Source organism: Cryptotermes secundus, unplaced genomic scaffold (assembly GCF_002891405.2).
Source record: "Cryptotermes secundus unplaced genomic scaffold, Csec_1.0 scaffold391, whole genome shotgun sequence".
Classification (NCBI taxonomy): Eukaryota; Metazoa; Arthropoda; class Insecta; order Blattodea; family Kalotermitidae; genus Cryptotermes; species Cryptotermes secundus.
In genome coordinates, this window is record NW_019737394.1 from 1,820,696 (window position 1) to 1,831,412 (window position 10,717).

The 10,717-nt window shown below is 43.4% G+C and overlaps 1 protein-coding gene across 1 annotated transcript in view; it reads left to right on the forward strand.

Annotated features, from left to right (window-relative positions):
* Positions 1 to 9,949, forward strand: part of LOC111870345 (maltase 2) — a 33,009-nt gene extending 23,060 nt beyond the window's left edge. The window contains exons 6-10 of the mRNA XM_023862545.2: positions 617 to 815; positions 1,719 to 1,905; positions 2,796 to 2,955; positions 6,723 to 6,872; positions 9,814 to 9,949. Of these exons, the coding sequence (XP_023718313.1) occupies positions 617 to 815; positions 1,719 to 1,905; positions 2,796 to 2,955; positions 6,723 to 6,872; positions 9,814 to 9,886 (769 nt within the window). The 3' untranslated portion in view covers positions 9,887 to 9,949. The remainder of the gene's footprint in view (positions 1 to 616; positions 816 to 1,718; positions 1,906 to 2,795; positions 2,956 to 6,722; positions 6,873 to 9,813) is intronic.
* Positions 9,950 to 10,717: the final 768 nt, after the last annotated feature.

The following is a 10,717-nucleotide window of genomic DNA, read 5'->3' on the forward strand; positions in this document are numbered from 1 at the left end:
TTACTTTTCTTCTGCACAAAGACAGTCCCGTTATTGTAAAAGTTACATATGGACTAACATGAGGGTTGCAAATAGAGCTCCAAAGAAATAACGCTGAAACATAACTAAACTTAGCTTCATCGAGCTAAGCCCTTTTTCAGAAGCCGACAATTGGGCAGCTACTCAAGAATTCCCCAACATTTTATGGAACCCGAAGGTTCAATAACGTGTTCACAATTACCTTCCACTGGTCCTTATACTGAGCCAGATCAATCCAGTCCATACCACTCCACCCTATGTTTCTAAGATCAATTTTAATAATATCCTTCCACCTACGTCTAGGTCTTCATAGTGCTCTCTATACTTCTAGCTTTCCAACCAAAATCCTACAAGCATTCCTCTTCTCTCCATGCGTGCAACATTCCCTGTCCATCTTATCGGCCTTGACTTCATCATTCTACAATTCTGAAACATATTTATGTAAAAAAAAAAAAGAAAGTCACTAAAATAAATCTCCTGTTTAATTTTGGGCCATGATGCCTTGCAATCAGTTGCGAATCTCCTGCATTCGCTCGCGACATCAGAATGAAAACACGAGAAGCAGCAAACGACAAATTATTGTTCTCTTTCATTTTAGGCTCATTATGGCTGAAGTGTATGATTCAGTCGAAAAGACAATGGAATATTACGACGGTCACAAAGTTCCAGCGGCAGATTTCCCCTTCAATTTCTATCTCATGACCAACATCCGGAGAGAATCTTCTGCTTACGACATTAAGAACACCTTAGAAGTGTGGAAGAACAGCCTGCCAGAAACGCAATGGGCAAACTGGATTGTAAGTTACAGCAAAAGTGCAGTGCCGATTGTGTGTGATCACGAACACAGAGTCGGGTTGTGATTTATGTGCACTGAATGCTTCATCCTTAGGTTACGTAGCATCGATGTTTTAATTCAAGAGTTTACATAGCGATGAATTTTACAAGACCATGACGCATGCTGAAAAGATACAAATTCCGAAATAGGAAATACGAGCTTATGATTCTTGTGGAGAGCATGAGGAAAATAACGAGAAACCTGTCATGATACTCCGTATCCCAGTCGGAATTCAAAACGAGTCCTCCCGAATACAGAGCCACAGAGACACCCCTGAGGCCAGGGCAGTGTCATATCTCAGGCAGTTAGTCACTGGCTTTCCACCGCGGCGGCCCGGGTTCGATCCCAGTAGGTCATATGAGATTTGTGGTGAACAAAGTGAACCTGTTGCAGGTTTTCTTTGAGAATTACCGTCTTCTCTGCCAATTCTCATTTCACAGACTGCTGCACACTCCTCATCTATCATAAAACAAAAGAGACAGTTTGCTTCTTTTCGGTGTAAATTTCATTTAGGAAACTTTTTGCATCAGGCTATATCAGTGGCGACATTTTTGTAAATAGACCATGACTAAATTAGATTTAACTGTTTGGGAAATGTGAGATAGGTTTCTTCCACTGACCTTCTCAAACACCACATCAAGTCAGACAAACGCTGTAAGCGAGATATTTCGTGCGTATTATGGAAAGAATTACAGAAGGCTGCATCTCTGTGCATGGCCTGCCTTAAGAACAGTAACTTGACATTTTGCTCGCGTAGTGTGTTTATGGGCTTCGATTTGTTTCCATAGGCATTAACAGATTGTTGTATTGGAGATGAGGGATGTTTTCCGAAAGGTGGAAACCAAAATGTAAATCCTGCTCGCAGCTGGGGAACCGTGACCACTGGCGAGTGGTGTCGCGGCTCGGAGACGATTTGCTGGACTGTGTGAACATGATCCTGCTGATGCTGCCCGGTACAGCCGTCACGCACAGCGGCGAGGAACTCGGCGTTGAGAGCACGCTAGCTCCTTGGGACCCGTCGGGACCGGAGCATTCCAGTGAGTCAGGCGCAGGTAAGACAAGATTTTGTTGTTCTTGTTGTTATTGGAGAGGATGGGTTTCCCCATGCACTTAGACCATATATTGGTCCATTGTGCGTCCCCCTGTGATATTTTACCAGTCTCTATACCCTACCGGTACTGGTGCGTGCCATCAGTCCCGACTCAGCCAGCGAGTTCAGCTTCTACTGGCTCAGCGGTATCTCTATGCTTCCCCCCATCTACCAGAGGCGTTAGAGACTACCGTTGGGCGGGAAATGTGTCCTGAATTTGGCTCAGAGGTCCCCTTGAGACATGAGGTTCTTTTACATGCAGTAAAGCTACGACACGGGACCCACGGCTTAAAGTCCCTCCCGGAGGACTTGTTCCCTGAATTTTTCCGCCCTTAAAAATTCCACGACCTCCGCCGGGTTTGAACCCGCGTACCTTGAGTCACGAGGTGGGAAAGTTACCCCTAGACTACGGAGGCCGCTCAGGCGCAGGTAAGTCATGGTTTTGTGAAACTGGGTCGCGCGCCCTCCACTAAGAAGGAATTGCGGAATTCTAAAGAATTATTTAAATTATAAAATATAGTTATCCACATACAGTTTAGTATAGCTTCTTTCGGAAAATATTGTATCTGCAACCGACAAAATATTTCGCGATTGCTTTTGTGACGGTATAGGAACATTTTATATATTACCGTAGGGATAGAGAGGCTGTACAGCTACTTAAGCCAGCGTACAATCTCACAGGAACCTGTAAGGTTATGCAGAGGTGCACTTTCCGCTGACCGGCAGAGATGGGGAGGGGATATGCATAAAAATTCAGGTACTACGAGTAACTTGCGGTATCACAAACGCTTGAGAACTCCTGAACAGATAATAGGCTCCTGGTTGCGTGAGTTGTATCGTATCTGATTGCAGACGAGACGTGGGTCCCACTCCGCCCAGACTTCCAGACGCCACGGAAGCCGAGTCACCTTCACATTTACAAGACTCTGGTACGAGCACGCAATGATCTGTCCGTCATCGACGGTGACCTGAACATGAGGGTTCTAAGTGATTCGGTGTTCGCCTTCACCAGGTACTGACCAGACATTCGGTTCTGTTGGTTGAGGAGATTTGTAATGCAGTGGTTCCCAACTGCAGCTCCGCGGAATTTCATTAAGACACCTTTCGGAAATTATTGTGTTATTAGCCTGCCCGTCCAGAAAAATCTGCACTGAAATTTCAGAAATAATGTTGTTCTTCCTAACGGTTACTTACATATATCTGGAGGCTTTTGGATTCATACACGTCATATGTGGACCTTCAGAGATGATTCTTATGGTGTAGGCCGTTTAAAGACTGTTGTGTTCACGCTAAATATAACCGCATCACTGTCTCTGGAATTTCACACATAAAATTATAATCTCCTTACTCATGAAGCTGAGCCCTTCTTGAGGAACCGCCAATTTTGCAGCTACTCAAGAATTTCCCAGCATTTTATTGAACCCGAAGGTTCGTTACCGTGTTCACAAGGGCTCTCTACTGGTCCCTATCCTGAGCCAAATCAATCCAATCCATATCATCCCACCCTATCTCATTATGTAAGTTAACTGGAAACAAAAACGGTACTACATCCCGCCCTAAGCTAGTTTCATATAGTTACTATGTAAAACGCAGTATGATTACGTGCTCAATATCATCACGGCCTCAGTGTTTTCTTATGGAGGAAATATGGGGGAAAGAAATTAGTTTGGAATCGAACCCATGCATGTAGCAGCAAAATTAATAGTTTTTCCGAGTTTGTTTCTCCAGGAGGAACGTGTTATATCTACTATTTCCTGCTNTGAATGGCCACCAGCAAGATGGCGCACAGCCACATTTCTCAAGACAAGTTATGGAAGTTCGTAGTGCAACATTTCCTGGAATACGGATAAATTCTGTGACCTTGTCTGACACCGTTTGATTTTTTCTTTTGGGACTATGTAAAGAACTGTTACATGCAAATAGTTCGAGATCTGAATAATTTGGAAACAAGAAGAAGATCTGAGGTTCTCGCAGCGGTGATTATCATCTCGTACTGCCTTTGGGAAATTAACGCCATGTAGTTCATTTAAATTCAACTGACGTTTCAGAGGTACATGTCGCCTCCATCTTTATGGTCGAAGATAAGCCGAGCAAGATATCAGTGTGAAAGCTAATGGCAAGCAGAGGTCTCATCTCTCCCAACTCTGTCACATGCGTCATAAACCTCGTCCTCCTTTATTTAAGAATATTTGACAATGAATACAAATTATGAAGCTCTCCGTGAAGTTGTCTATAGCCTATTGCTACCTCCCTACTCCTACGTCCAACCATTCTCCCCAACAGCCTGTTTTGCAACACCCCCAATCTGTATTTCCCCTCACTGTGAGAGACCAAGCCTCACTACAAAACAGGTGGTAAGATTATAGCTTTTGTTATATGTTGTCACGTGTATGAGCGACTCTCGCCGGGTTTTGGATTAACCAATTCAGCAACCCGTAATTACACTTAATTATAGCGCCTCCGCTGATTCACACACTTTACAGTTCACTAGAGCACACGCTAAGTCTTTTTCAGCCTACAGAGTTTTCATTAGACGTTTCCTGGTAACTGTTTATAACAATGGCTATTCCTCTGCTTCCGTGCTCAAGTCCTACTGAACAGCGGCTCCCTTCAAACTGACTAAGTCAAAGTGAAAGTTACTTCACGACTAGCGGTTTACCGCCAATCAGTTTGTCTTGGTGTCAAGCCCCTTGAGACCCGCGACGAGAGATATTTTTTCCCCAGCAGGACCCTTGCGGCAATAGTCCTTATGTAACATTCTCTCTGTCGATAAGATAGGTTTGTCTGTTTTTTATATTGCTAGTGGGGTGGGACTAAGTCTCTTGTACTGCGGACACTTCTGGCCTATTGTACCAGCCTCAGACGATAGGTGAGGGTGACTGTGGAGCAATTGGTGGAATGAAGACTGGTAGAGGAAACCGAAGTACTCGGAGAAAACCTACCCCAGCGCCACTTTGTCCACCACAAATCCCACTTGACCAGACCCGGGATCGAACCCGGGCCGCCGCGATGGGAAAGGTTTGTCTGTTATGAATATGCTTGGCCTTTCGTCAAGCGTACTTCTCGCACATATAGCATGTTACCGAATTCTTTTTCGCTTTTGCACTGTGCACAAGTCCTCTGTTAGTACAGGCTCTGCAGAGCATATCATACCTATCTTGCATATCTTATGCTACAACGGCAGCTTCGTCACTTGAACGGTCGTAAGCTTGATCACCGCCAAGTTTAAGCCTCTTATTTTTTTATTGAACTAAGTCTTCATTTCGTCCCGGCTCGGACCAGCGTAGAAAGCACAGTTTCCAGCAGTACTCGTATCTCCACTGTTGCGGACGGAGTGTATCCGCAGTAACGACTCTACACGGTACAATATTTTAATAGTTGCGTTTTTACGCAGATAGCAATTGGAAAGACAAAATATTCTGAACTAAGTGGCAGCAAGCATTCCCATAATTTATCTGCTCTTGATGAATCCAAATACGATATTTTTACTGTCATTACCAAATATTTTAACTCTGCCATATATTTCTAAGAAAAAAATAGCTGCATACATTAGCTATAATTATATTACGCTTTTGTTCTGCATATCGGCGACATGACATCAATTTACACGCGGTAATCTCTGTCCATTTATGGACAAATGTTCTTACTAGTGCTTAAGGGAGCTTGCGTTTCTCTTTATGTCCTTTATGATTTCCTTCGGTAAATTAATATCACCAGCATAAACAAGAAACTGACGTGTTCCATTCATTCAATCTATTGGACCTTCCTAATGGCATATTCTAAAGCAACGTTCAAAAGCTATGGCGATAAAGCATCTCCTTGTTTAAAGGTTGTTTGGAATACGATATGCACCATAACATTTTTATCAATACATGTATGCATTGATTACTTTCTAAAAGCATGTTTGACGGCAATCTCATGCTCGGCTTTAGTGTGAAGGTAGAAATACAAAAGCACTGACTTACATGCGATTTTTGACAAGTTTGCCTGTCAGCATCACAAGTTCCGTTATTCGTCCTGTGTGTGCAGACTGAACAAGACCCTGCCTACGTTGGGGGTTCCCAAATAGGATTTTATACCAAGGCAACACGTGCTGGTCGAGGGGCCGACCCTAATGCATTCTGATTCTGATACGACTGCTTCCCTATCTATACTGCTCAAGACTCAAAATTCCAGAGCGTATTACTTTGCGACCCAGATGTAACAGGCATCTATTTAACCCCCCGCCCCCAAAACAAAAAGTCCGTATGTTTACAACATAATAAAGGTAAAGTTGAAGTTATTCTTGTGCTTAATGAAGCACCAGGCCATAAATACGTAAGAGGAAGTGGAAGAATAGCTCCAAAATTCTTGACCTCTGTACTGGATTGATATGAGTGGTCAGTTTCACGCCCTGGACGCTTTATTCCCTGGGAAAGAACCGCCGGTATCCATTGGCTAACACACTGGGTAGGCCACTGAAGAGGTCTCGACGCTGTAAAGAAGAGATACATCTCTTGGCCCGACCGAGAATCGAACCTCGGCCGTTCAGCCAGTAGCCCGTCCCAAGTGAAATTTCCCGAAAAAAATTAAAATATTTTAGCATAAAGTTCTCTTGATTATTTTGGGACTTCACGGCCCATCACTAAGTCATCGAGATTCAATTTTGGGGCTCGACATTGAACAAGAGAATATCAAGCCCATATGGACTTTGTAGTTTTTGCAATTGACGTAGAGTAGTTCAAACAAGAGACCTCCGATACGAATGTTTTGTACTAATTATGATAATCGAATTTTCAGGTCGCGAGAGAAAAGCAGGAGCTATGTGGTGGCTGTCAACTGGGGCAACAGCTCAGTGACAGTGAATCTCGGAGAGTTCGGTGAAATTCCAGAAGTCGCTGAGGTCTATGTTACAAACGTCAACTTCAGTGACTCCTTGTCAAAGACAGTGTAAGTACTTATTCCCTCCAGAAATACATCGGGCTTGAAAATGATTAATGATTTTAGACTACGCGCATTATTCAGAAATGGGAAGAATATTTCCGAAGTTATACCAAACGACTGAAAACAGATTTTAAACAGGACACAAAACCAGACACTCTGGTTCATTAATTATTTTGCGAATCCTGAACCAGACAGTAAACGCCCCTTCTGAAGTCTCCTTGGAGGTGGAGATTAAAATTGCTGGGTTTGAGGCTCCCGAAACGGTGACTACGAAACGTGTTAACTTCTGGCATTCGATGCCGTTTGTAGTCCCGTAGAAGTTCGCAGGCGTTTCGGAGAAACAAACCATCTCCTTTTGCAAGGCCGAAGAGTAAACCATGCACGCAGAAGGATGACTGTAGTCTCCTGGATTAACACCGGAAAAAAATGCATCGCGGGGGTAGGAATGGTCAATCTTGGCCATAAATGGGGAACAGAACGAGGAGCTGTTTTCCTGCTTTCCTTCCTGCCTTCCGTCCCTCCTTCCTCCAACACTTGCTACAACAGTTCAAAGTCTCCTGGTCCTCTGGCCTGTCTGAGCCCCGTCATGCTTCTCTTCAGTCATGGCTCTGATTGTCCACCTATGTAACTCTTTTCCCTTCCCTTCCCTTTCTATTATACAACCAGCCAAACCCACCACTTGGCTCACTTCTACCTTAAAGATGGAGGCAGAAGGTTATTCCGAAACAATGATATCCCCGCTACAGACTACATGGTGTTATATCCAAGGAACTCCTAACACGAATAGTAACGTACGAGGTCTAACAATAAAGCACCGTGTGCTTGCCGCGGCAGCAGCGAACAGAAACCTCAGTATGGTTTAATGACGTTGCCATATCAGCGTTTCACAGCTGTCTTGTTGATCTATGGCAGTCTCTTTCTGAGCGACGTCTATTAATGTCAGAATGTGTTTTGGTGTGCGTCGCGTGAATGCCGGAGCTTGAATTACAGCAAAGAACGAACATTAAATTTCTTGATATATTGGGATTTTGGACTTTATTCATCGTCCTGGTTTTTAAGATAACTAATAAAAACACGACGTTTCGGAAGCTGGATCTGTTTCCGTCCCCAGGTGAAGGAAAACACCTATTCTGTTGGGTCCGTTAGAAAGAGCTAGCCTCAATCACTGGACTCAATCGTACAGTTTCCGAAACGTCGTGTTTTATTAGTTATCTTAAAAACCAGGACGATGGATAAAGTCCAAAATCCCAATATATCAGTGTGTTATACACCATCGTCAGAATCCTATAGTAACTAATTAAATTTCTTGTTAAACTTGGCAAGAGTGGAAGCGAAATCAGAGAGATGTTAGTGCAAGTTTACGGGGATAATGCTATGAAGGAAACTGTAGTTTATAAGTTGCTGGCACGTTTTTTGTAATGGAAGAGAAAGTGTCACTGACGAAGAGAGATCAGGACGGCCAGCAACGAGCACAAGTGAAGAAAACAGTGGTCGTCAAATTGTGCGTGAAAGGCGTCGACTGACAGGAGCATAGAACAGCAAGCGAATATCTACCAAGAAACATGAAAATTTTAACTGAAGACCTTGCTATGAGGAAGGTGTGTGCAAAAATGGTTCCAAAGAAGCTCACCGAGGAACTGTCTGTGAGGGAGTTCTTAGTTAGTAAACAAATAACTGTGCTGTAACACCCTCCCTATTCACCGGCTCTATCCCCCACTGACGTTTTTCTCTGCCCGAAGATAAAGGAAATGTTGAAAGGAAGGTATTTTGATCACATTTATGGCATCAGGAGTAATAAGACGACAGCTCTGAAGGCCATTCCTCAAAATCACTTCCAAAATTGTTTTGAAGGGTGGACTAGGAGCTGGCATTAGTGCGTAGCTTCCCAAGGGGAGCACTTTGAAGGCGAAAACAGTGATATTCAGGAATGAGGCATGTAGCACGTCTACCGTGATGAGTACGCGAACTTTATTGTCAGACCACGTATAGTGTATAGTTACCGTTTCAAGTTTGACGCTGTATCGTCCCGCGCACTCATAAGAATGTAGCACATGGCCGCAGTTTCATTGCCTAGTAAAATAATTATAGCGAGGAATCCATTAATACTTCCATTTCGTATTCAAAAAGTCCAGATTTCGGCCCCTGAAACCATGGAAAACCCTTTCCAGCTAAGTTCTAGATGGACACTTAACAGTTCTGAAGACTTAAACTCAAATTCTCTGATTATTCTGATTACGGTTTTCAATTTGAAAATCCTGTTTCGCAAGTTTTAAATTGCGGACATTCACAATATTCCGTTCGTAATTACAACATTAGGATAGAAACATATGAAGTGAATTTCGTGTTGTTGTCTTTTTGAGCCGGGAGAGCGAAGTCGGTAATGCGATTGGCTGGACGGCCGACAGGTCGGAGTTCGAGTTCCGGTAGGATCAAGAATTTTCTTTTCTCTCCGTCGTCGAGACGGGCTCTGGGGTCCACCCAACCTCATATCTAAGGGGTACCAGAGGCTCTTTCGCTGGGGTAAAGCGGTCTGAGCGTGAAGCTGACCACTCACCTGCAGCTAGTGCCGCAGTCAAGAAAATGTGGATCTATACATCCACTCCCCCATACGCCTTCATGGCATAGTGCTGAATTTGTTAAGCATAGGGAAAACTTTACCTTTATGTTACCATTTTTTTGCGGGTTGTTTAACGACGCTGTATCTCAGACTATATGAAATTGTATGATAGGATGACTGCTTGAATTAGAATGGATTTTGAATAAAGCCATCGTCACCTAATTGAGATAATAACCCAGCATGTCTGGAGGGACGGAATAAAACCATGAAAAATATGTCAGGACAGCAAATATCGCTGCCGAGATTCGAACCAAGCATTCTCTGACACGAGTCCGATCATTACAGCTACTTTCACTAGTTCAGTGATGTGTGTTAATTTGTATGTTTCAGCTCAACAAGTTCCATCACACTTCAAGCAAGAGAGGGAGTCGTTCTTTCATACGTACCACAGATTACGGGCTGATCTGCAGAACTGAAACACATTAATTTATCATATCGCAATAAAAATCTCCTATTTATTTCTCAACGTAGAGGTCTTTTATTTGTTACGTGTGGATTCTGCAGCCTGAATTTCAGATTTCAGTCCATCTGTACAATCTTCGCAGAAATTACGCGAAGTGAAAGCCTGTCTGTCCATCCACACGATTTCCATCTCTGAAATTGCTATAAAGATTTCAGTTAAGTTGCCATTTTGGGTGTAAGTTAGTTGTTGTCTTTCGAATTTAACCTTGACCTGCCTCGGCCTGACATAACCTCTACTGGATTTGAAATTCTCATGGCGGTAACTACACAGAGTACAGTCTTCTGGGTTGTGACGCTGTATACTTCGGAGAGCATACCGTCCTCATCTTCAGGGTCGAAGAGTAAGGCAAGCAAGAAATTAACAGAAGCAGGCAGCAAGCACAGCCACACAAACAAGAGTTCACCTTGTCGCTTACTTCTACTAGTTTCTTGCTTCCACCTGATTCATTCGTCCGAAACAATGCACTTTCTCAGTACAGGGCATTAGAATCCAGGAGCTCGTATTTTAATATACCATACTGCAGCGTGTAAAGCCATTTATTAGGCAACGGCCCGGTAAACACTTCCCCGAAGCAACGGATATGCATGCAATAATAGAGGTACTGTTGTAAACGGTGTTTTCTACTTGGTCTGTGCAGAGGAGTTATCAGTGAGACAAGTTTAGAGTTAAGGCGGTATACCTTCGAAAGTCAAGATGCATATTAAAAATATGCTAATTATATATCTTATGATATCAGAGAACCGTCACACAGGTCTCCTTTGCTGGACAACG